Here is a 27,276-nt window from a genome sequence, read left to right on the forward strand (position 1 = left end):
GGGGGATGGGGGTGGGGAGCAACCAAAAACATACTTGGGTTTCCATTTTTATATATTCTATCCTCCTCTTCCCTATGTCAGTTAGCTAGAGCCAGGTCCTAAGGGGGTGAAGGTGAGGAAATGGCCCTTGGACGGGTCTCTACCCACTGGAGAAAATAAATAAGCAAGCTGCAAGATGAGCCCAGCAGAAAGAGACACTTTCATTATGGCCTTCACATTTATGACTAGCAAGATGACGAAGGAATGTAATTCTGAAAGCTTTATTACCGTTTTAAGGATCCCTCAAGCACTGAGAAAGATAATAGTCAATGGATGGTGTCCATAGGATTTTTTTCTCCTCCCCTGACAGCCACTGACAGGCTGATTGTGTATTTGTAACTGCTCTCCCTGAAGTATGGAGAAAATGCCTGTGAGGCCAGTCGGATGAGGGCATCTTCCCTGCAAGGATCTCTATTGTCATCATGATGGCAATAATAGTTACTGTGATTTTCGTTCTGCTTTTCTATAGAGTGTTTACTTTGTGGAGCTGAAGGCTATGGGATTTGGGCTGCATAAAATCACACTAACATAAAATCATGCTTTGTAATCTTCCCAGAATATCTTATGAAACTGCAAAGAGAACCTGTGGGGAGCCGCTATAGAGTTAAACCTCGGACTGACCTGTTGGCAAAGTCACAAACAAGTCCCAGCTTAGAGGGCACAGTCCTCTTAAGTGTAATTAGGCTTAACCTTATGAGGCTCCCTAGATCTTACTTGGGAAGCTAATGGGCTGAGGGAAGTGCAACAAGAACAAAAACAAGTGAAACTCACAAGAACAGTGTAACTTTGATAACCACTACCTTGTTTACCTCTGGCTATAAAAATAAAGGCTCAGCTTGCCTCAAGATCTTTTCTCTGGCCTCAGCCAGGCACAGAAAGATCCACGGAGACTAAAGAGAGCTAGAGAGTTCTGAATGCTGTCTCCGTGTAAAACATTCTTCTCTGACTCCGTCCACACCTTTGGGAACCCCTGTACCCCCGTGACTGGACCCCGGCAAGAACCTATGCAAAACAACAAAAATAATTACCAATACAGTCACTTGACGAACAATTATTTATGGATGCTAATAGCTTTTCAGAAGCTTTCAGATAGTGTCAACTTGACAGTCTTTCCCCCCACCCCCACCCCACCCTCTCTCTGGATTGGATTGTTCGACCACTGTTATTTTTCTCCTCAAGAACATGGCTTATCGTGTCCGAGAAAAAATGAATTTAATTGCAAATCAGCTTCAGTTGTTGTCTGCTAGTTTCTCTTTATTATCTCCAATTAAACCGTAAGGTTGGAAGCCACGCCTTTTATTTCATTTATGCAGACCCCATCTCCTAATACCATGCTCTGCATAGTGTAAAATTTCAACATTATTAGCTTTTGGACAGAGGGTGTTAGAGAAACATCTAACATTTCCAAAGTTCGACTCTGCGAAAAGAGCCTTCGTGGAGGAAACAGGATGGGGCTCACAGGTGATCTTACGGTGGGATGAAAAATCTTTTAGAGGGGCTTCCAGGTCCAGAGAAAACAGTTGGACACAAAGAAAAGGGGTGTGTGAAAAAGAGGTGAAAACGAGAAAGACAAACAAAAAGAAACAAAGCCAGAGACTGAATGCACTAAAGGGGGGGGGGGAGGAAGGAGACAAGAAGAAGAAGACCACGGGGCGACCAAAAGAAAAGAAAGGCGCGTGCCACCTGCGGCGCTGCCTAAACGCTAGGACTCTGGACGGGGGAAGACTACAGCCCCCAGAATCCCTTGCGGTGCCCCTACCCCAGTGTCAGTCTCTTAGGCAACCCAGGTAAACAAGATGGCAACCTCCGGGGGACATCCCCAGAGAAGGAAAGCTACCTCTCTCCCCGAGGGCTCGAGCGGTTCTAGAGGTGGAGCCCAGTCGGCAGTGGTTCGCTCAGAAAAAGAACGCTGGTCTTCATTTCCCATGGCGCAGAGGGGGGTGAATTCTTACAAAGCCTCCACCTCCTCCTTCCTGCTCCAGCACATCATTCACCGCTATCCGGAGTCGGACCCAGAGCTGGAGGAATCCGAGGCCGAGGCCGAGGGCGAGGGCGTGGGCGTGAACGAGGAGCGAATGGATTCCGAGGCGTCCTCAGAGTCCGAGCTGCTGAATTTGGAGGTGTGCCTTCCCCCCACCGCTCACCGCCTCTCTCCTTCCTCCAGCCCTGGGACCTGCTGCTTCTGCGGCTGCTCCCCGCGCGCCCCTCGTTAGTCCCGACCGCTTCGAGGCTTCCCCTGTCCTCTTCCCGCTTCAGTTACCCGGTTTTCTCACCCACCCCTTATGGAAATATTTCCCAGTTTCTCCTTTAGTTTTATTAGCACACCTGGTTTCTTAAGAGTCAAATTATGCAGGGTCGTTATGAAAAAATTACTATTTATATGGGACTTACGGCTTCAACTCTGTTAAAATTACACCTCGACAAGCTTGTGAATAGGTAGAGTTCGTCCTTGACATCCCCTGCTCAAGGCCTGTCCCCGGGAATTTGAAGCACTCCAATGCTCTCCCCCACTTCTAGTCCTTCGTCGTCTTTGCCCTACTACGGATTTATTTATTTACTTACTTACTTACTTAACATTTTGAAATAATTTGAGAAGTGCTTCCTCAAACACTACGTGACTTACAAGTTTAACATATTACTTCGGCAGGTGTATCTGACACATTATCAAGCAACACACACACACACACACACACACACACACACACACACACACACACACCCCTCACTTTGGGAGTGATTTAGGGTGTAGAGATGGTTCCCAACCTTCCCATTGACATTGCCTGGGGTGGTGGCTTTGCCTTGTACATTATACAAATTCACATTAATAGATACCTATTCTAAACACCACTCGAAGCCACTCCTTTCTTACACTTACCCTCCTGCTTCCTTCTTAGCCCATTACTTGTCTTCTGTCCCTTCTACTTCTCATCACATCACTTCCTTCTCTTGGCTTCTAATATGCTATTTGTTTTCTTAAAAAAATACAAATTGACTGGAATTCTTTTCAACGAACTGTTATGTTCTCCTCTTTGTCCTGCTGCCAGGAAACTCAAATCAACATTTTTCTTACTTTCAATCGTTTTTCCTGAGGTAGGTTTTTCTCTCCTCTTTTCCTTTGTAGTATAAATTGCCTCAAATTCGTTTCAGAAGTAGGTAGATACCGGCATGATGCAGAGAAATAGAATGATCCCAATGTCCCCATTCTGTGATATTCTTCTGTCTTCCCCTCTTTGCACCTTTCCCGTCACCTTTCCTCCGTGAGGCCAAACATGCTTCTCTCTGCATGCCGTTCTGCTTCCCAAACCCTTTTCCTCATTAGTCTTACCTCTTCTTATGTTCCCCTCAGAAACTTGCATTGTCTTCTGTTACTCTGATGCTACCACTAACCACTTACACATTACCCCACTTGGGTTCCCTTCCTTTGTAATGTCCTTTTGGTCACTCTCAACATTTGGCTCATTTTTTCCACCTCCATTTTGTCTTTCCTGTTCTTCTACCTCCTTTTACAGGGGCTAGTTACACATTAATTTTGCTTAAAATAGATTATAGGAAATTATGCCTTATTTGTTCATCTTTTTATTTACTTTGCAACCTTTAACAGTGACTATTGCAAAATGGCTACAGTGTTTTTACAATTTCGAGATGTTTGTATGGTTTCCACCAGCTTCCACCCCAGAGGAATTCACAAATGAACCACCAGTTCATTTTATTATCCTAATTAACACATGCTCTTAAGCTATGAGGCTCATTAGTACCGTTGTTAATCCGTCTTCAGTATGCCATTAACAAACCAGAGAAGGGGATGACTTGAACTAGTTATTCCTTTTTGGCTTATTGGATGTATGTGGGAAAAGTTTATTAGTTCTTCCATTTGCATTCTAAATATTAATATTTACTTTGTGTTTTCACATTATATGTTAGCGTTTTATAGTATCTCATCAGTTTTAATATACTGAACTGTCAAGCTTAAAAGGACTTATTTGAACTTTTATGTTTAGTGATTTATCTTCCATGTCTTAGCCTAGTTAAGATTTGTAATGCCACGGTGGTCACAATGATTACTGAGTGCCTGTAATGCAATTAGCCTCAAACCTCTGAAGCCCTCATGGACTTGACGGAGATAGTGCAGACCAGCTGTTCAGAATACTGTCGTTGGTTCCTGTGAAGCCTTTTGTTAGCTGTGAGATTTTGAGCAAGTTACTTTACCTCTCTATGTCTCATCTGGAATATGTGAATTATAATAAAACCTACTTCAAAGGAGAATTGTGAGAATTAAATGAGATTCCACATGTAAAATACTTAGTATACTATATTACTTATACTGTTACTAATACAGATAATAACTTGCATGTTTTTATGTGCTAACTACAGCCCATTAAGTGATTTAATTAATGTAGACTTCATTGAACACACATTAATTGAATGATTGCTATGTAGGAAGCGCTCTTTGACTATAAAGGGCAAAAGAAGAGTCTGGGCCCATTATATGTGTCTGATGCACGAAAACCACTCTTTTCCAGTGACTACTGTAGGTAACAATGCCTACTCCTGGATTATTATGAACCTCATATTTAATGAGAAGCTATGTTGAAGTCCTTAATATAGTGTCTGATACAGAGTAGGCTCTCAAAAATTTTAGGTGTAATACTAATAGCAACAGTAATGATAGAAGATGGTGAGAACATGATTGAGGACATACATGGTCCCTCTCAAGGTGAGATAAGAATGTGAGTAAATCATACCTACGCATTATGTGAAGCATTATGTACTCTGCTGTGTACAGATGACAGCTGGGTTGTGGGGATCATGGAAGACTTAAGGAAAGTAGACCCTTGTCTGGGTGGAGAGGTGGTGTGTGGGCAGGCAGATGGCAGCTTTTCCTATTGATGGATGATAGGTGAGAGCAGAACAGGCGGCTGAGGTGCTGGCCAGGTTGTGGAGAGCTCTGATGGCCGAGTGGGATTCGTTTAGAAGCAGGGAGGTCGGTGAGAAGACTCCAGTAATATCTATGGAGGAGAGACAAGAGGCTGCATTCAGGCAGTGGAAGTGGAAATGGAAAGGAAGGTAAAGATGAAAACGTGTAACGTTTTTGAGATGGGAAAGTTACTGATTGAAAATAATAAGCCTAGGATGCCTGCTAGATCTATGGCATGGTCTGGGATGGGGGTGGGGATGTTAAGGCCATTAACCACAGTAAGAAACAGGAACAGACAGAGCTGTGTAGTAAGGAGTTGGATATACTAGTCGTATGACTGGAATCAGGGACATGGACTCGGAGTAGAAGACCAGGAATCATCTGCATTGGAGTCTGTGTGATCAGCCAGGAAGGAAGAGGAGAGGACGGCCAAGCATAGAGCCCTGGGGTACAGGTATTTAAGTAGCCAGCAGATGAGGAGGGTTTAGGGAAGGAAACTGGAAAGAAGAGCTGTGTGTGCCCGGCCAGTGAGGCTCAGTGGTTGAGCATCCACCCATGAACCAGGAGGTCAGGGTTGTGGGCTTGATCCCCAGTCGGGGGCGTGCAGGAGGCAGCCACTCAATGATTCCCTCTCATCATTGATGTTTCTCTCTCTCCCTCTCCCTTCCTCTCTCTGAAATCAATACAAATATGCGGGAGGGAGGGAGGGAGGGAGGGAGGGAGGGAGGGAGGAAGGGCTGTGTGATAAGGAAGCCAAGGCAAGGAAGAGTTTTGAGGAACGGGAATATTGTTGCTGCCATTATGTTAAGTGGGAAGAGGCCTAAAAAGTGCTTCTTAGCTGTGCCTACCTGAGGCCCATGTGCTTTTGTGATGTGGTGAAGGCGGAGCCTAACCATAGGGAGCTGAAGAGCGAATTGGAGGGGAGGAAGAGGAGCTGAAGGATAAAAACGCAACCCTGGAGGAGCTTGGTGATCAAGGGAGACGATAGCTCCCGATAGCGGACCATAAGCAGGACTGAAGGGAGCCCTCTTAGGACAGAAGAGACTCACAACTTGGATAGCTGGAGAGGGACAGTGGAGAGTGACTGGGTGAAATCGCAGGCAAAAGAGGGCAAAGTGGATGGTCCCTGAGCCAAGTCCCTGAGGAAACAGAGGGAGTGGGACCCTGAATGTGGAGAAGGAGCAGGCTTATCTGAGACCCAAGCGAGCAGCATTAGGGCCGGCGCAGGACATTGAGAGGGATCCTGTGTGGTTGTTTCTACTTTGCTGAAGGAGTGGCGGCACTGGACAGCTTGAGGAGAGGGTGGACGCTGCACAGTCAAGGTGGGGAGCTGAAAGGCAGCTGATACAGAGTGGGAGACGCTAACAGCCCTGAGGTCCAGCCACAAGTTGGCTGTAGAGCGGCACCAGAGTGCATGGTGGTGGGGCCTTTCCCAGCCCTCTCAGCAGCTCAAGGGGAGAGTGGGGTCGTTAATGCTTCAACCTGCGTTTGTACCAGGCACTGAACTGCCCCTCCCCACCTTATGCTTCAGCTGTGGGACTCTCTGTAGTTTCCCCAATGGGCCGTGCACGCCTTTGCCATAGAGATGTCCATGCTTCCCTTTCTGCCCGCACGATCCTTGGCCCTCTTTTCTGCCCCTTCTTCCCCTTTTCCAGAACAACTCACAACTTTGGGTCTCAACTTAACTGCTCTCTCCCCGAGGAAGCCTTTGCTACTCTCCTGCTCCCCACTAGACCTGACAAAAAGGGCGCCCTGTTTACCTCTAGTGTCATATTTATCCAAGTCCTGAAATAGCTTGTGTCCTTGTCCGGCATGTGATGAGCATGACACAATCCCTGCAGAGTGCTCAGTTGTGAACTTGCTCCAGGCATGGGTATGTACGTGGCAACTGCAAGCAGGGGGCCAGGAGTCAGAGAGTTGGGAGCAGAGACATTGAAACTGCCCGTGGGATACCCAGGAGGGAAAGAAGCACAGTCGGGAGGGGCCAGGCAGACCCTGAGAAGGGAAGGACGAACGGACCGGAGATCCTGTTGTGAACCAAGAACAAGTCCGGTGCGTGCTGGAAAGGTTGAAGGTAGGCACCTGGAGGATCAGGGAGTAATGGAATACCGGGTTTGAGGTGTCTGGGGTGGAGCAGTTTAGACTGGAGACCAGGCCCGGGCATGGCCCTGGGAGTGAGGGCCTGAAGTTGGGAGGAGATCAATGTTAAGGTGTCTGAAGTTGAGAAAGCAAAGAAATGTGTGTGTGTGCATGTGCTCAGAGTCCAAGGCGTGTTGAGTGGCCATCCTTGGGGACTCCGATGCCGCCCCAGATAGAGACAGGGCGTAAAAGGACTGAAAATGACCGAAGACCAGAAGGCAAAGGCGTCCTCCTGACCAATAATGGCAGGAGCCTCAAAGGAGGTGTGAGGGCGTTGCTGGGGGGTCTTGCCTGGGGGTCCTGGGACAGTGCTGACAGTATGGCAGGTCTCCGTATCAGTGGCTACAGACACTCACCTGCTGTGAGTAAGAGGCACAACATCTTCTCTTATCCAGGAAGTGGAGGGGCTGGGTCAGGTAAACTTCAGAGGTTTAGGTGGAAAGTTTTGGAAGGAAGGTAACACGCCCACCTTGATCCCTTCCCAGGCCTTTTATAAGAAATTGGAACTTTATTTGGAAAAGGAAATGCCTTTCCCCGTTCTGTGCACAGGCTGATGGCATGGATGAAGGAAACATTCCCATGTGGGATTTCTGACTGCATCGATTAGTAGTAACAACTGTCATTTATTGGAAACACTTGCTATAGTCTAGCCATTCTCCCCAAAACATTAAGAGAAGGTAATAATGTTTCTTATTTATAGATGAAGACTGTGAGGCTGAGAGAAAACTTTATCCGCCTAAAGTCATATATCCACAATGGCAGATCCAGGGTTTAACCAAGCCTGCCCAGCCCCGGAGCCTGTGGGCTCTCTCTGTGTGATACTTGCTTCCCTGGGTTAGTGCAAATTTGGGAGAAAGAAAATCCTTACAGTAGCACCAGCCGACGTACTTATGTCCTCAGTACCAGGATTAATGTGGAAAACCTGGAAAGACATTTTGCCGCCACAGTCTGCATGCCAGTTAAGCTTAGTTATTTGGTTCTGACTGATGTGATTTCTGTATGTTGTGTCCTCGTGCTGATGCCAGTGATAATGTGCAGGTCGTTACAGAGTTGAAGGCAGCACTAACCACCTGTTATCTCTTCTTTCTGTCGCTACTGAGGAAAGAGCATGTTGGGCCACCACTGGCCCCTGGATGTCTACAGACGCCTTTATGGAAATGATTACTACCCTTTTAATAAATCTGGCAAACTGTATGAATGCAGCAAAATTAGCCCATAGGAAGCTGACAGAAGACCTGTTTTCTCCAGCAAGAATACCAGATTTAGCAAAGTCATGACCTTAATTTGATGTAACCAGCCTCCAGGGGGTGGGCAGGCAGTCAGGTGTACCAGTGAGAATGGCCTGGGGTTGGAAAGATGTGGGTTCCTGTTTTGGGTCCGTCACAAACTGGCTATGCAGTTTCGGGCAAATTAACCCCCTAAGCCTTCTTCACCTGTGGAATGGAGCTAAGAGTGCCTCCCTGGGGTGCAAGAGGAGTAAATGAGCTGATCCATCAAGAGCTCTTGGCACGGTGCTCCATCAGTGTAACTGTCACCACTAATATTGGTGTGTCTATGGTGCTCATTCCACTTGGCATACCTAATGCCAGTGACCACCTGAAAATTAAGCAGCCGTGAAAACAATGACTTGATAGATATTGGTGTAAACAACTGTAATCTCTGTATTCCACACAGAATTTTGGGGGAGGGTACTGGTAAATCTTGAAGTGCTCAGCTCCTAGATATGTCCCATACTGAATAAGTGCCAGATTAGACGGATGGCTTGTTTCTTTGTAATGGAAGTCCTCTTTGTCCACCTCGCCCGATTTTTTTTTTTTTTTGCAGGGTGAATTTGATGGGGTCCTGAGAGAGGAGGCGGTGGCTGAGGCACTCTACCAGTTGGGGCGCTCCGGTTCCGGGACTGAGCAGGTCTTCCTCAACCTAACTTTATCGGTGAGTGTGACAACATCACCATTGCCTGGCTGCATCTTGACAGGGGTTGGACCAGCGGTTCTCAACCTGTGGGTCGCGACCCCTTTGGGGGTCGAAATAACCCTTTCACAGGGGGCTCCTAAGACCATCAGAAAACACATATATAATTACATATTGTCTTTGTGATTAATTACTATGCTTTAATCATGTTCAATTTGTAACAATGAAAATACATCCTGCATATCAGATATTTACATTACGATTCATAACAGTAGCAAAATTACAGTTATGAAGTAGCAACGAAAATAATGTTATGGTTGGGGGTCACCACAACATGAGGAACTGTATTGAAGAGTCGCGGCATTAGGAAGGTTGAGAACCACTGGGTTGGACTATTTCCATTTTTTTTTTTCCGGTACCCATAGCTTTTGTGGTGGCCCCACGTCTCAGTAGCATTTGGTGGAGATTGGTGATAAAAGTTATTTATGTAAATGTTAGACATCAAAGAATCCTGGCCAGTTCCACAATCAGCTTCTCAAATTCCTTAGTTTCATTCCCTTCGGAGCCTATGTCTTTCATCTTAAGTAGTCTATTTTATAGCAATCAATGCCTTCTTTCCAGAAGGTTGAATTTGATTCTATAAAACTAATAAAAAACTCTTTAAGAATTTTCTCTCAGATCAGGACTATAATTTATATCTGAATCCATGGGAACAAAGGGTTTTGGTATTGACTTTCCCCCCTAGTATGTCAAGGAATAAGTAGCTGTGAGCAGTCTCTCCCTTTCCTAAAGATACCTATTATTAATGAACAAGTGTATTGTTATTCGTCAATTTTCAAGATTTCGATGCTAGTCACAGTGCAGCACAGAATCCGTGGAGGACTCCAGTTTCTTTCCCTTGTTTTTCCACAGTCCTAGGCAAACAGTGCATCTTTGTGCTGCCTTGTATTGTAAAGCATTAGTATTCCTTGAGTAGATGCAGATACGTAGTTGAAAACGCACACTGAAAATTTGCTGTGGCACCAAAATTTGGCCCAAGTGTATAAATTCATCGTAATGCTGTTCTGTCTTGGGTTTGAACTAGTAAACTATCTGAGAAACGATAAGCTCTTTTCACCCACGCTGGCTCCATGGCATGTCCTGTGAGAACAGCATATGAAGGCTCTCATCTTTTCCTGTTTTCACTTTACACCATTTATGGATGACTCAGCCGGCACATACAGGGGGCACCCTGTGTGAACTGCACTGTGTAGGCACTGGGATGGTGGATGATTCCAGCAGCCAATACATCCCACACAAGTCCCTTGCGATCAATATTCCACTTAGGTACGCAGCGCTATGCCTTAAATCGATCTACCAAAAAAAGCAATTCTTTAAATCTTATTTCAGCCAGATGGACTGAGGCTTAACTTGCTTTGCCACTGACCTCCTTACATGTGAGATATTACGTGTTGAATTACTTTGCCTTCATAACCTGTCTTTACTGAATACATTGTCTTAGGGTTGCCTGGTTTAGTGATTCCCGCCTCCCCCCAATATCTTACCAGTAGGTATGTTACACATTATTTTTTACTTTCTGTTATTACTTGTGTATGTAGGTTCTCTTCTACCAGAGTCATACTTTTCTTAAGGACACAATATGGCTCTGTTTCATTGTTGTATTTCTCATCATGGCGAGCACAATGCCTTCTACACAGTAGGGTTTCAGTAGGTAGTTATTGATTACCGTTCTAGTGGCCTCTATTGAACTCCATTATTATTGTAGTTGAGATCTTGCGTATGATGACACGTCAGCGGTCGGCTTTTTCTGACTCCGACGTCACAACACAAACCAGCGACATGAGTCTCTGTTCCAAGGGGCCGAACACCCCTCCAGCCCCTGTCAGTTCACTAGAGGCGGGATGTCATGGAGGGAATGTTAGTGAAGGACTCAGGAGACTTGGATCTGCTTCTCCCCCACCAACTTGCTATGCGATTTGAGGCTATTTACACTCCTCTCTGTACCTCACTTTCCTCATCTCTAAATTGGGAGCCCTCTGCCCTGGGGATCCCACAGGTTTGTCTGATCAGAGGAGGTTATTGTGGGAGAGTTGAAAAGGATCCCTGTGAGAACGTGGGTGTTCTGGTTAATGATCTCCTGATTGGGTGTGAACTCTCTTTAATGTGCCATTTAAATTCCAGGCATCTGCTTTTTCTTCAGCCAGATGAAGGCTGTGGCTTTATTATTCGTACATGTTTCTTACTATAAAACTCTGCTCAAAAGGTCTTCGTGGCACTGCCTTAATTTGCCTTTTCGTGTCGTATTTGTTCTTGCTAACACTAATTTTCTACGCTATTATTTTCTTCAGAGGAATGCATTTTCAATGGGGCTTGTAGTCTGTCTTGGGATCCTCTTAGCAGTAGGCTTCAGATTTTCCCCCTCTCACTTCTACTCTTTTATGAAAGGAACTCCGAATTTCTTTCGACAACTATTTCTAGACGTTGCGAGAAGGCTGAGTACTAACTGTGAAAGCAACATTAAAGTCCTTTACCTTTTATTTTCTCAGGGTTCTGACTTGATTGACATTAGCATCCTCTGCGGATATGTCCACCTACAGAAGCTGGATCTCTCAGTAAATAAAATTGGAGGTATGTCATCGTCATTCTAGGGTCACTGAATCATTTCAGAAGTTCAGCTTTGCAGAAGGTGATATAGTTTAATACTGCAAAACTTGATACAAATGCTACTGTGGGTCCATGTACACATCCACCCAAGGCTCTCCATGTAAAAAGGCACCAGTGGCCGATGACTGCGGTAATGTGCTGTGGGTGAGGGTCTCAGATGGAAGGTTTGCTTTTTCCTTTTAAGAGAGGGATGATTCTCTAATATTTCCTGAATGTCCCACGATTCCCTTTTCCTTCTCTCTTTTAGTTTATTCAGTGTAGATGAATTCGCTTTTATTTTTCCCTTTAATGGATTCTTTCCTTTATTTTGCGCTTGCAGCAACAACATTTTAGTACTGGCCATCTACTTCCGTTCTTATTTGAGCACAGAGATTCTCAAATTAGTTTTTTCCTCTGTGTTTGCTGTCTCTATATTTAGTTGATTCTTAAACTCTCAACTTTGACATTAGAAGGTCTGTATGACGTATTTGTTGTGACGCCTTGTTCACATTTCATGAAATTAGTTACATTTCCTCGAAAGCTTGATCCTTGTTTCTAATCGTCTGGTCTTATTTGAAGTTACAATTTCTTTTCCTCAGACTTCTAAGAAAGGAAGCAAATCCTCATTTCTGCCCTGCTTTCTTCACTGATAATCATTCTACTCTCTTTAGTTTGTCTTTCTGTCACAATTAAATGTTGCTGATTAGGTCTTCTCTGGCTCATTTTAAGTAGTGTGGTTTTTTTTAACCTTATATGACTGCAATAATTAAAATCCACTTTTATTTCAATGGCTAAGGAATATTCTAGCGTATTTTTTCTTAAAATGCTACTGTTTTGAAAGACACCCCCACCCCCAGTTTTATAAAACTTTACTATGAAAAAGTACAAACATAAACAAGTAGAGGGACCATTGTCATGAATAATCAGGTTCAACAATTTCCAGCTATGGCCTATCTTTTTTTTTTTAAGTATATGGTACTTTAAAATATATATATTGATTTTAGAGAGAAGAAGGCAAAGGAAGAGAGAGATAGAAACACTGATGAGAGAGAAACATTGATTGGCTGCCTCCTGCACACCCACCACAACTGGTGCCCTGACAGGGAATTGAACCGTGACCACTGAGCCCCCTCGGCTGGGCCTGTGGCCTATCTTGCTTCGTCTGTGCCTCCCTGCCCCGCTCCCAGGATTATTTCAAAGCAAATCTCAGATACCATAGCATCAGAAAGACTTTTTTAGTGTTACTGGCAGGCGCTCACCCCGCACCCCACACAGGTTGGTTTCGTTTCCTGGGTAAGGAATTGCAGAGCGGTGGCGGCTTCCAGGTGCTAGAGCTGGGGGAGGGGGAGGAGGCGTGGCATCGCTTGAGCAAGGAGCCCACACTTGCCAATGAAGCTTTCCTCTGGGGTCAGTCTCCTTTCATCTTTAAGGCCTGTTTTATTAGCTCATCCTGTGTTTGAGAACCTACTGTGTGTAAAGTACAGTCGATTTTTCTTTTTGTGAGGACAGTGTTACTGATGAATTGGAGCAGAACAATCTCAGTCTGCGTCTGAATCACCTGGGGCGTGGAGGTGAGGCTGATCAAACACAGGTGGCTGTGCCCCACCCTCAGTGCTTCAGGTTCAGATCCGGGGTGGGAACTGAGAATTTGCATTTCTAGTTAGTTGCCTGGTGAAACTGGTCAGGACCACACTTTGAGAACCAGGGATGTAGACTCGAGGTGCTCCTGCCATCTGGTGGTCGTGGAGGTCTCTACACCGAGTAAGGGATTAACCGGCTTGAAGACTTTAGAAGCCCAGCAACCCAGACCATGAACTTCTCTGTCAGTGACTGGAAAGCATTGTCCGTCTGCACAGTATGAAATGTACCTGCCACCTCTTCATCGCCATCTAAGTGGTCGCTGCTGCTGCTGCTTCAAGACAGAACTCAGTGGCACAACCCTTACTGGCCACAGAAAGGTCAGCTGCAGGGGGCGGAGGGGCTGGTGGAAATGAAGAGTTGAGGCCACTGCTGACGGACACAGAGCTGAGCTCAGAAGGGACAAGCAGGCCAAGCTTGTAAAGCAATGGCAGTTTCCCCTTAGGCGTCTCTCACAGACGGCCTTGATGCGCTCATTAATTCCCACAGGAGGTTTGATGTTGGGGGGGGCGGGGGGGTGCCCCTCCCAGAATAATTTCATTTCAACAGACAGGCTAGAGGAAGGGGGTGGTTTCGGCCAGAGAAATGAAGTAGCAGTTGGTGGAGTGCTTCTGGCCTCAGTGGCTGTGACTGGCCCTGTGATCTAGAATGAGAAGAGAGGAGACACTATCACTACCATTTTTAGGTGGAAAAACAAGTTACTGGCAGAGACAGGGCAGCAAGTCCTTATCTCGGGGTTCTTCTGGAGCTGGTTTCTTTCTTTAAAAAACATTTGTATTGATTTCAGAGAGGGAGAGAGAGAGAGAAGCATCAATGATGGAGAGAATCATTGATCAGCTGCCTCCTGCACACCCCCTACTGGGGATCGAGCCTGAAACCTGGGCATGTGCCCTGACCGGGAATCGAACCATGACCTCCTGGTTCATAAGTCGATGCTCAACCACTGAGCCATGCTGGCTGGGCCTGAGCTGGTTTCTTATTTCTCCTCCTGCCCAGAATCACGTCTGCTGTGAAGAGGCCGCAAAACGCAACACAATACTTCATTTCTTATGTTTTACATGTAATTTCATTAGGACAAATATCAGCACTACAGTCCTTTACTTAGTACTCAAGACTCAGAATATTTGCTTGGGATAAAATGCAGAACTCACATAGATTTGAGCCAATCCAGAGTCAAAGTATAATAATAGCAATCATTTAAATTGCTTCAAATAATGAATTAGATTTAGGACTGAGTCCAAATAAAACAAAATTTGTAGCATAGAAAGTTCTCTCATTGTGACATGTTCAGTCTTTCTGAAAGGAACTAACTCAGTTACTTAGGGGCCAATTATCGAGAGGATTATCCGGGCTTTAGCTTCTTGTCCTCTCCTCCCTGGCTGGCAGTTTCTGAAGATGTGACTGTTAGAGTGAGCCGGGACCCCCAGGAGGCCCGTTCATTGTTAGGGGGCTGTCCTGGGACAAGTTGGAGGGGGTGTGGGGGGCCCTGGGAGAAGGTTCAGTGACTGACTCAGGGAGAGTGTTCTGTGCGTGTGCACACGTGTGTGTGTGTGTGTGTGCACACGTGTGTGTGTGTGTTTCACACATCCTATTCATTTCACTCATCTGGATGTGCTTGTATCTGGTATAATTAAAAAATGTTCTTACGTAACATGTTGTTTTTAACGACCTTGTCCAATTTCTGTTTTATTGGCTTACCTTATTGTGTATCTCTTTTTCTCCCCAGATTTGTCATGTGTGAGTTGTATGCCGTATCTTCTAGAACTTAATGCTTCTCAAAATAAACTGACCTCATTCTTCAATTTCAAGCCACCCAAAAATCTCAAGGTAGGCTTGACTCATACACTAATTCCGTATGGTAACTTGTTTGCAAAATACACTAATAAGAAAATGTCACTAAAATAGGACATGCAGAGGATAAGAGGGAGGGTAAATAGTGTAAGGATTTGAAGTGAAATAAGAGGGAGAGGCTTTATGCATCATGTATTTTGGAAAAGGGAGATGGTTTGTCAATGCAGCATGTTTATAGGAAGTTGTGCTGAAACCTAGTGTTCACATCAAAGAACTAGCTCCCTTCTGTTCTCGCTCCCTCATTTAAAGGGAGTGATTGTATGCTTTTATGACAGCAGAATAACTTTACTGTGAAAAATCTGTAAAAATGTCCTGGGGGCTCATATTTCACCCTCCTTTTGGATCCAGCCAGTAGTTCTATAAGGAAGTGGTGGTTTCAGGCCCGGATCCTCACCTCTGCAGCTGCCTTTGCACGTCTGGGGCAGATTAACGCTCTGTGAGCAGTGGTTGCTAGAGCAGCCTGCTCTGCTCTTGGGCCCTGGGTCTCCACCTGCAGTGTGCCCACAGCTCACCTGGTTCCTGTGGAGATGAGATTCTTCCCTGGAGGTCCTGGGGGTGCGGAGGCGGGTGGGGTGGGGGGAGGACACCTGGGAGGGTGATTTCCAACACCTTCCAGGTGGTGTTATTGCTGCCGGTCCATGGGCCACATTAGGCAGAGAGGCCGGGGAGTACTGGCTCCCGAACCTTTCTGCACACTGCAGCCGCCTGGGAGTTTTTAAACCTCGGTGTGTGGGTCCTGCTGCCAGAGATTCTGATCCAAGTGGCCCCAGGTAATGACGGGACTTTGGGGCTCAAATGTGCTGACAAATTTGGGAGCCAGTGCCTCTGAGCTGGGGACCCGTGTTCCTCTTTTGGACCCAAATATTTAATTTTAAAGTTATTTTTTAGGAATGGACATCAACTACTGCCTTTTATTAGCTACTGGTTTTATTTTGTTTACAAACCAAATGAACTTAGACCCAAAGTATTCTGCCAGCGTTTGCCCAGGTCTGAGATCAAGATCTGACGTCCTTCCTGCCCTTCTTAATTTTCCTTCTGTGGTTTCACATCTCGCTGTCTTTATCAATAGTGGGGTTTTCCCCCTTTGGAATGACAGTGATGCCAGGGTGACATTGCTCTGTCCAAATAGGCCACACGGGGTGCCTGCCAGTGCTTGGTGCGTGGCCGCGTCTGCAGGTTATTGGGAGCTGTACTGGCAGAGCTGTTTCCTTGGCCCTCCCCGGCTTGTCCCTGCAGCCCTAAGCCCCGGGGAAGTCAGTCCGGGCAACAGCGTGGCCTTGGCCCTGGGAAGAACTTCCCCAGGGTTTCTCCCATTTACACCCTTACCTCACCCTCTCTCAGACTCCACAAATGAACAAAAACAAATCAGAGACCCCACTTTTGGAAGAAGGTCGGGAAAGTTTAAAACAAATGCTGAAAGGGAGAGAGTAGCTGCAGGAGCTGGGTGTTTGGGTCGTGGGATTCTGCTCTGCCCACAGGACGGGGTCGTCATAGGGTCTCTAGAGGGGACAGACAGTGATGAAATAGGGATAAACATGTTTTCAATGAAGAATTCTAATCCTACATCCAGAAACACATTCTGATTGTGCATTTACTTACTGTGGTGAAGCTGAATGAAAAATAAAGTATGACATATTGTTTCTTTTTCTCCTCAGAAGGTGGATTTTTCCTGCAACCAAATTTCTAAAATGGGTGATTTGTCGGCATACCAGGCTCTCACTAAACTAATTCTGGACAGTATCCTTTGCTAAGTAAAGGGGAAAATTTGGTTAATAGATTCATTGATGAGCATGTCCCCGATGGCATGAAACAGTACCAGATAAGCAGTTTACTAAATAATGAAGGACTGATCATCACAAAATGGGAAAGATGTTTTATTTACAAAGGATTAAGGCTGCAAGTCAAAGCTTGCCAAGAGCATTTTCTACCTGAAAAGTTAAGTTCTGATTAATGGAGGCTTATTTTTAATGCAGGAACCAGACAAGAAGTTCTGTTTTAACTGACTCCTTTTCAAATTTACTTAAACTTGCACCCTATTTCATATAAATTCAGTATCTGAAAATCCTGATACGGCCCTCTGGAAAATTAGTGACTATTTCACAAAAGAATTCCTACTAAGCTCCCTTTAAATAGCAAGCTTCTCTGGTGTGTTTTAAATGTGCTTTCATGAAAAAAGAACAACTTGATTTGCGACCAAGTTCAGGAACAGGTCTAGGGCACGGCTCGGGCTGCGCCTTCGCTAAAGCACATGCTCCAGCCGGAGCCGCAGGGGGTCACTGGGGGCCTGTGAGTTTAATGAGCTTGAGCCTCCTCTTCCCACCAGAGGCTGCGGTCCTCTGGGTGACCAGGGAGCAGCCCGTCTCCTCTCAGTGAGTGTCTGCCTGCCCCCTGAGGATTCTCAGGCAGAGTGGAGAGTGAATGGACTGCCCCTGGGCGCCTAGTTCCAGGATGTCAGGATGTCGCAGCGGCTAGAACACATTACGCTTGCGATGAGGCCGAGAGGTGGGGAGAATGGAAGGGATGCTTCCTTGAAGACATATTTTGTAGGAGAAACCTTCCTTCACCTTTGATGGCACGCTTTGAGCATAGTGCCACGCCCTCTAGCACTTTTGTGCGAAAATGAGCAATGAGTGGAAAAAATTTAAGAAATGTAAAAAACGCCAAGCGTTGGGGAACATGTAGATCAAAAGGATCTCTTTTTTAGGTTGCTTATGAGTATGAAATTGGTTCAACCACTTTGGAAAACAATTTTATACTATTGTGTAAAGTTGAATATCCAAATTCCCTATGACCTAGTATTTTCATCCCTACATATGAAAGGGTAGCATGCGTGTAGCTGGAGGCTTGTGTAAGAATTAACAATGCTCATTGCAGCACTGCTTATAGCAACAAAATATCGAAGCAGGCCAGATGTTCGTGGATGACAGAAAGCATAAATTATGGTGTACTTACACAACTGAATATCATATGTATCGAAAATGAATGAAATGTATTTCCATGTAGGAATAGGAGAGACCTTAATGAACTAAATATAGTTTAGGTATAAAACCAATGGGAAAAGGAAGAGGAAATAGACCATTGAGCACAGTGGTTAGCTCCGAGAGAGGGGCCCCTGGATAGGACAGGAGGGGTGTGCAGAGACGATGTTTAAGTATTGCTAATGTCCTGCCTCTCGGGTTGGGGGTGGGATGATGGTGATGGTGGTGGTTTCAAGAGGGTCCATTATATTTTTAAAAGTAAATAAAAAGCAGGCGATATATGGGACAATGGTGTACCTATGTCAGTTAGCAAATTTAAAAGCCTGAAAATTATGTTAATTTCTTTGAAAATAATTATTTTCCAAGCCTCAAACATCTACTGAGTCAGAATCCCCTGGATCTGTGGTCGGCAAACTGCGGCTCGCGAGCCACATGCGGCTCTTTGGCCCCTTGAGTGTGGCTCTTCCTAAGCCTTAGGAGTACCCTAATTAAGTTAATAACAATGTACCTACCTATATAGTTTAAGTTTAAAAAATTTGGCTCTCAAAAGAAATTTCAATCGTTGTACTGTTGATATTTGGCTCTGTTGACTAGTGAGTTTGCCGACCACTGCCCTGGATGGTTTGCTGAACACATTGCTGGCCCCCTCCTCAGAGCCTCTTTCTGAGTAGGTCTGGGGTGGCCCCTGAGATCATGTTTCTAAAGTTCCCAGGTCATGCTGGCATTGCTGGTCTGAGACCGTACTCTGAGAAGCTCAGCTCTAAACTAGCCCACTCTCTCTATTCTGCCTTGCAAGGCATGCTTTCCTAATCTGATGGCTGCAGAAATCTGACTGCTGTCATTTTTATATTTGTTCGAGCTTTCCTTAGTGGGCATATATGACTTTTCTAGTTGGGGGGGTGGGGTGGGAGGGAAGTATGCTTTTCTTTAAAATAAAGTTAAATAAAAGTGTAATTATCAATATAACAAACAAAACAATTATTTAAAAACAACTGAGTTAATAAAGCTAGTACTACTGATAATGTAATCCTGGTAGATTATATTAATACCTCAGAATGAATTAACTATAAGATAACAACTTTGTAGTTTATTTTATCATGCTGTTTTATCCTTTCAAGACGTGGATAATTGGTGATTAATTGATAATCATTTTAAATTGCAAGATGATAAACGTTGCCAAGTGTACATAAATTTATTATTCTTGAGAAAGGAGCAGTTTATTCGTTACCTATAAATCCTGACTGGCTGTGCATTGTAATTTACAATTATAGGATTACGAAATTTAAAAATGATTCATTGAATTTTAAAATCGAGACGGGTTTTAGAAACCACCCAGTACTAACCGGTATTTTGTGGAGGAGGCGCCCACAACTCAGGGGATTCGGAAAACTGTCCGAGATTATTTGGAAAATGGTTGAACTGAGAGTAGTTTTCTGAATGCCATTGTTTTGCCCATGTTGCATCTCATTGAGTAATTACTCCTGTTATCACCTCTCCATTCACAGTGTGTGCGTGTTTCATTGCTTTTAAAGAGTGTCACTCCCATGGGAAGAACGTTTTGCCCTGGCAAGGTGATATAGGCCTCTCAGGGCTGGTTTTGCTTAAAGCCATCACTGCGGCTCTCCCCACTAAGAGGAGTGTGATGGATTTCCAGTATGTCTAGTAACGGTTTTCTACCCACTCGGACCATATATTTTGATCACGGACACATGAATAAGAGCGAATACTGACTAGTGAGTAATTCATGTCAAGAGCTGTGAACTGCTGACAGCATCGCCAAAATGTAAAATAAATGGCTGGGCTTTCCCTACTGCGAGGTTCTGCCTGTGCACCCTGGTTCTTCCGCTCCGTTTCCTCCGGGACCTAACATTCCGCTGCCAAAGATTTATTCACAGAACGAAGCGCTTTAGAGCTGGAATACCATCTGATAATTCAGGGTACTGTGAGTGTTTCTCCTGACCGTGGCCTTTTAAAATGAAAATACACCTAAGAGGATTACCCAGTAAGCTAATTCATTATAATAGTTTAGTGACTTATCAATGATATTTCTTACCCAAAAGTTCCAAAACCTGTGAAAGAATAATGTTAGAAGAAGGGCAGGTAATACTTTATAAAGGTTCCTGAAATAAGAAACTGGGCAATTGGGGAGATAAAGGAATTTCTGAAAGCAGGCTGTGAACTCGGCGCTACGTGGACCATGTGGACTGTTGGACCAGCCTGCACATTGACCGTTACCAGTGCTGGCGGTCACACACGAGGTGCTGTGGGGTCCCTGGGCAGGAAAGCTGCTGAGCCACTGTAAAAACATGCTTCTTCCTGCCCGGCTGGTGTGGCTCAGTGATTGAGCATCAACTCATGAACTAAGAGGTCCTTGGTTCGATTCCAGGTCAGGGCACATGCCTGGGTTGCAGGTTCAATCCCCAGTGAAGGGCGTGCAGGAGGCAGCCAATCCATGCCTCTCTCATTGATGTTTCTACCTCTCTCTCCCTTCATCTCTCTCTAAAGTCAATACTAGTAAAAATATATATTTTTAAAATGCCCCTTACCCACGAACCTTGTTCATTTATAGTGCCTGAAAGTCCTGGAAATCTAAAGGAAAATGAAGCGTGGGGGACTGTTTTTCTGAAATGAACATATTTCTCGATAGAGTTGTTCAGTCAGTTCCTCACCCTGGGCCCCAGTGCTGTGAGTGAGGGTGGCGGTCGCCACAGAGCCCAGGGTTACCACTGCAGTGATGCACCCGCATTGCTCCTCCCGTTGGCCCTGGCAATACTTGCAGCAAGCCTTGCCGCTCTCATCAGCCAGTCAGCTGGATTTACCAAGGGAACTGTGCTTGGCCTGTAGTGTCTTGGAAAATTACTGTGTACACAGTAAACAAGCTTTCCTTTTCAATTCCCATGATCTCTTCCTAGTTTCAGGATTCCTGTTTGCCTGTGTTCTCATCCTTGCCTGCTTCCCAAGGGAATGCGTCCTGGCTCAGCCACCCACAAGCATGTGTTGTGCTTACCCTTTGTGGTAATTTAGAGTTTCTTCATTTTGGTGGGAGCACAGCTACCAGGGCACTAGAGCTCCTGAAATAGGCCCGAAGGACCGTTGCTCCCTCTGCTAAACTGAGACAGATGGGCATCTGAAGGTTTTCTTGCCAAAGATTGCCTACTCCTAAGATGCTGTATTTCACCTGGCTGTGTGAGAGTTTAATTTCCCATCTCCTACATTTCACACCCTTTGTTACAATCCTTATCTGCAAAGCTCTGGTCTTGGTTTAGTAATAGAAGGATTAGTTAAGTAGCTAAAGAAAATGGGAGCGGAAAGGAGCGTAGCCATAGCGTCGGGGAGCTTGGAGGTCTCTGTGCAGAGCTATTCTGGCAAGAAGCTGGTGCAAGGAGATTTGAAAATGCATAGTGACGACAAGCAGAGCTGTGTTTCCACCCAACAATTGAATTTGAATGAAACCGGTGAAGAAAATCTAGGAATTTCTGGTTTATCTGGCAACATTTTCTCACCATTGCTTCTAGTTTCCTAATGTCCCTTTCCGCAGCCTAGTTCTTTTCGGAATCAGTCCTGGCCTTGAATCTTCCATTCATGCTGTTGGCTGAGTGGTAGAGGATGGGATTCTTTGGCCTCACGTGCTCCTAATTCAGGAAGGATAACATGCCTTACAAGTGTTAAGTGTTTTATGGTTTGTGCAACTCATTCACACCCAGTTTCTAGTTTTTTCTGATGATCTAACTTTTGGGCTTTGGGGCAATCTGGCATGATCTTCACTTTGCAAACGAAACATCTGAGCTGAAAGAAGTCACATAACTCAAGTAGTAGAGTTACCATAACTACAAAATGTTGTGAGGCAAAAAACATGTCCTTGTGATGCTTACAAACCCTTCCCACCCCTTTAAAAAATTAATTCCATGATTGTTGATCCTGTGACTCATGGAAGGAGGTAGCTGGGGGTGAGGGGGGTAGAAATTGAACAGAAAAGGCTTCAAGAAAACGGTGGTTTGTCTAGAGTGGATGCCAAGAAGGGGAATTGCTGTGACATATTTACTGCCGCGTCACCTCTAAAGCGTCTGCGTCATAATGAACCCTCTCACTCAGTACTATGAAAGTATCTGTTCTTTAGAACCTTTGCACCCTTTAATCCTTTCAGATGTTTGCTACGCTGGTGGGCGAAGAGTGGCGTCTTGTCTTAATTTGTATTCTCTGACTACAGGTGAAGTGTCTTTTCACATGTTTATTAGCCACTTAGATTTGCTCTTCTGAAAACTACCTGGGAATAGCCTGAACATATTCTTCGCTTTCAATCCGGTTGTTTTCTCCTTTTTCTCTATTAGTTTCTGGCGTTTCTTTATGTACTCTAGATAGTAATCCTTTGCCTATTCTAGATGTTGTGAATATGTTCTTCCAAACTATCATTTGTACTTACTTATGCAATTAAAAAGTAATAAAAAAGAAATAAGAAAATGAGCTTATCTATCAAAAAAAACCCTTAAGATGTTGGTTGAATATGAATGTTTAAAAAAAGGGAAAACAAAAGTGGGATTTGACGCTGAGCCTGAAGAACAGGCAGGGTTTAGAAAGGAGCTGGAGAGCAGTATGAAGAACCGTAACACGGCCAAGCAGACACGGTGCTGGTCCCTCCCAGACCCACTGAGAATGTTCACTGGCAGGAGTGGAGAATTCTCACTGGATTATAATGGGGATGAAATTGACTAACTGGTTTGCTTAAAGGGAAGAGCCCTTAATGCTGAGTGAGGAATTTGGGATTCATCCTATGAGAATTTTTTAATTGAAGTGTAATACCCAGCCAACATTTTGAATAAAATATTAACCTGACTACAATGTGTGAAGTGACTTGGAGACAGGATGTTGGAGGTGCCCATTAGCGCTAAAGCTTAATTAAGTTGGCAGAGGAATGAATGAAAAGGAAAGGAATAATTAGAGAGATGTTTTAAAGTAAAAAAAAAAAAGCTAGGTTTGGTGATGGATTGCAGGCCCTGAAGATTACAAGTGGCTGAGAAAACGGTGATGTCTTGGGCTACTTTCAAGGGAAAACGGAACTTTAATGGGGAAATGGTATCAAATCCAGAAATTTGCCAAAGAGATTGAAGACAGAGAGAGGCGAGAAGACTCGGTGACTTTGAGTTGATGGTTTTAGGTGCCTACACGGATGGGACACAGAAGATAGGTTAAAATTTTAGCAATGAATAGAAACTTAGTCAATGGATGAGGAAATGAAGGCAGAGTTTTGGCTTCGTTTATTTTAAAGGGAGAAGGAAAGGGCCGTTTCTCTCTATACCAGGACATTGGCTTTTCCTTACCACTCATTGGCTAGAGGCCATTCACTTCCCAGGCTGTGTCCCTGGTGTTGATGATGAGAAAGCTTGGCACCTGTTGCCTCTCTGGGCAGTTCCGTTCAGAAGTCCAGCCTGTGGGAAGCAGGAGTTTCTCACAGAGCCCTGTGAGAGAGGGAGCGCACACCAAGGCAGGGGGCAGCCGGGAGCCCCTCTGCACTTCCTTTCCTCGCCCACTGAGTCACCTGTGAATGCAAATGTGACTGTTTCATTTTCACCCTCGCTGGGTGGCTCCCGTGGTTGGAGCGTCCTCCCGTACACCAAGGGGTGACAGGTGGGAGTGCCAGTCAGGGCACATACCTCGGCTTCAGGCTTGATCCCCGGTCAGGGGAACATATGGGAGGCAACTGATTGATGTTTCTCTCTCACCTCATGTTTCTCTCTCTCTCTCTCTCCATCCTCTCACGGGGATTTTTTTAAAAGTTAATTTTAAGTTGTGCTGGTATTAACTTCTATGTGAAAAATACATGTTCATGCTACATTGACATATAATACTGCTCTGTTTTTGCTACTGCCTGATTTACCAGTGGTTCTTGTTTTCTCTAAAATGTTTTGAACAACATTTTCCTTAAACACAGTCATGGTATATAGGCAACGCGATAGAAGAAATCAGAGGGTTAGAGCTGTGCAGCAGCCTGACTCACCTCAGCTTGGCCAAGAACAAGATCACAACCATCAGCGGCCTGGGCGAGCTGCCCATCAAAATCCTCTGTCTGGTGAGTGACAGCATTGGGAGCGCTAGTTAACGTTTTAGGAAAGGCAGGACTTAGAATTGTTTAGGAATTTTCCGCTTTAGAAAGAGAGAATTCCTTAATGGAATGTTATTTTCTTCAGTTTTGTTTATTCTTTGCTGTATCTGTGTGTGTGTGTGTGTGTGTGTGTGTGTGTGTGTGTGTGTGTGTGAGAGAGATATATATCAATATTTCAGGCTAAAGAAAAATGATTTTCTAATTTGGTATCCAAATTCAATTTTTTTCAAAAGATTGATTTTTTTTTTGCATTGAGAAAGGCATACTTTTAACAATTATTTAAAAATACATTTTATAATGTCTTATTGGTAAAAGAAAACTTAAGCTTATTTAAGCATTATATTTATTGATGTTAACACTCTTGCTTTCAAATGAACCACAAGATGTTCTCTGGGCACTGAAGTTTTGCATTAATATATGCTAGTCTCCCCTTCTAACAACCAGAATTAGCACTGAGAATAGATGAACGGTTCCAATCAGAGAGTGGAAACTTGGCTCTCTTTCCCATAGAGAGCACTCTTCTTTAGCTATAGAACATGCTATGTGACTATGACTCAATGAAAAGGTAATTTACAAAAAATTGGGAGGATCATAATAGTCCCAAATACACAGTATTTTTGAAAGAACAGCATTGCTCACTAATTTGGGGGCTGATAATATAGTTTCGGAATTATCCAGGATTTTTTCTTCTTCCTTCCCTCCTCCCTCCTACTTCTTAACCTTGGATGGCTTTGCTATTCTTTATTATACCTGTCACAAGGTGGGCCTGGAGGATGGTAAGCCATGAGGCTGGTAGCTTATTAAATTCCTATGTGAACTCTCCCATGGGAGTGTTGAACTGTTGTTTGAAATGACATGTTTGGTTGCCTGCAGAATTTTGACGTATACAATATACTATCCCTGTCTTATTTAACTACCGAGAGCTGATTGATGGCCGTGTGTTAATTTTCTCCCCTCGCTTGGGGATGAAGTGTGTTTTTAAGACCCTTCACTCCTTACAGTGAGTCAGGGGAGGATGAAGTTCTGGTTCCGAGTACTGAGGATGGGAATGAGGCATGGGGAGGTTTAATCATTTCCCTGAGGTTTCATGGTTCCTGCCCACAAATGCCTATTAGCCAAACATATATGAAAATGAACTTGATAAGCTGGATCGCAAATTTCAGAATTATAAGAAAAGTCACATTTTAAAGTTGTAACAATTTCAAGGATTATTGGCGGCATGCACTGTTCTGTTTGTAGCTTATCCTCTCTTTACATCTTTTCTGTATTGGCATTCCCATTAACTTTAAGTGGAGCAATAGAAGAAGATCTGGGGGTGTGCTTAAGGGAACAAGAATTGAATTCATTATTAAGAATAACAACACATAGCCCTGGCTGGTTTGGCTCAGTCGGTTGGGCATCGTCCCATGCACTGAAAGGCCGCTGGTTCGATTCCTGGTCAGGGCACACGCCCAGGTTGCAGGCTCACTCCCCGGGAAGATCATGCAGGAGGTAGCCAGTCGATGTTTCACTCTCACACTAATGTTTCTCTCTCCCTTCCTTTCTCTAGAATTCACTTTTTAGAATCTTAATAAAAAGAATAACAACACATAGCACTTTCATCCTTCAGAGTTTGTTTCAATAACTAAATAAGTAATCCATGCTGACAATTTTGTGCCATCATTAATTTTCCTTAAAGTTTTTGAGAATAGGAAGGTTTTCTTTTCCATATGTTAATAAAATACATACAGTGAAATGTTACACATTTGTTTCAACGGTTTTTAATGCTTTCATTTTTTAAGCTGTGGAGTAAGAAAATCAATTGCTTTATTACTGAAAATAATTTATTTTACAATTTAGAGAAAAAAGGACAATTCAGTATACACACCAATAGCTGTCTACCATCAACGTCTGTGACAAATGTAAGGGGGAAATGTGTTCACTTGTGGGCGGTTGTGGTAGCCACCTCCCTTAGCAAATCAGGACAATGCATTTCACATTTTAAATTTATTTTGTCTTAGTAAGAACCATTTGTTGTTTCCCTTCCACATGGGGAGATGAGTATTTCTCATTTCATTTATTTAAGGAAATGGCTTCTCTCTGAAGGCTCCCTTTACCCTGTTAGTTGTGACACAATAAGCAACAGCTATTCGTGTAGAAACTGGATGTCCACTGTGTCCTCAGCACTTGGATAATGGGTTGGACTGGATGAGTTTCAACTCAGAAATTATGTGATTCTGAATATTTCTCAGCTCTGCTTCCTTTTATGACCACACGCTATCTAATTGAACTTCTCTATGCCTCATTCTACTCTTTTTGTTGTTGTTGTTGTTAATCTTCACCTGAGGATATTTTTTCCATTGCTTTTCAGAGAGAGTGGAAGGGGAGAGAGAGAAACATCGATGAGAGGGAGACACATCGACTGGTTGCCACACACGCCCCAAACCAGGGTGGGGAGTGAACCAGGTATATGCCCTTGACAGGGAATCCAATCTGAGACCCTTCAGTGTCTGGGGCCGATGCTCTAACCACTGAGAACACCGTCCAAGGCTCATTATTCTTATATCTACCACTTTGAAAGCCATCAGAGATGCTGTAAAGAATTATACAGGCTGCCCTGGCCAATTTTGCTCAGTGGATAGAGCGTCAGCCTGCGGACTGAAGGGTCCCAGGTTCGATTCCGGCCAAGGGCACATTCCTGGGTTGCAGGCTTGATCCCCAGTAGTGGGTGTGCAGGAGGCAGCCAATCAGTGATTCTCTCTCATCATTGATGTTTCTCTCTCTCTTTCCTTCTCCCTTTCTCTCTGAAATCAATAAAAAAATATTAAAAAAAAATTATACAGGCTATCTTCCACATCTACAGCACTTCAAGGTTCTTTGCAAAGAAGTATAGGGTATATAAACTTGATATGTGGGCATATTTTAAATAGGATATTGAAGTCTTATTTCAATAAGTTAAATTAATATGGACATCATGTTAAGTTTAATATCATTTTTTTCTTTTCTATTATACTTTTTGAACATTTTTTAATTCTGCACAGTAGGAAACTTGACTTAATTTAGGCAAATGGGGTTATTAGTATTTT

General features: G+C 44.2%; 1 protein-coding gene across 2 annotated transcripts in view; it reads left to right on the forward strand.

Moving 5' to 3' along the window:
- The first annotated feature begins 1,835 nt into the window (after positions 1-1,835).
- LRGUK (leucine rich repeats and guanylate kinase domain containing) overlaps positions 1,836-27,276 on the forward strand; it is a 102,979-nt gene continuing 77,538 nt past the window's right edge. For both annotated transcript variants that reach the window (XM_059711822.1, XM_059711821.1), the window contains exons 1-6: positions 1,836-2,159; positions 8,918-9,025; positions 11,551-11,632; positions 15,012-15,112; positions 16,792-16,873; positions 24,054-24,178. In XM_059711822.1, the coding sequence (XP_059567805.1) occupies positions 1,836-2,159; positions 8,918-9,025; positions 11,551-11,632; positions 15,012-15,112; positions 16,792-16,873; positions 24,054-24,178 (822 nt within the window). The remainder of the gene's footprint in view (positions 2,160-8,917; positions 9,026-11,550; positions 11,633-15,011; positions 15,113-16,791; positions 16,874-24,053; positions 24,179-27,276) is intronic.

This window comes from Myotis daubentonii, chromosome 10 (assembly GCF_963259705.1).
Source record: "Myotis daubentonii chromosome 10, mMyoDau2.1, whole genome shotgun sequence".
In the NCBI taxonomy this organism is placed as follows: domain Eukaryota; kingdom Metazoa; phylum Chordata; class Mammalia; order Chiroptera; family Vespertilionidae; genus Myotis; species Myotis daubentonii.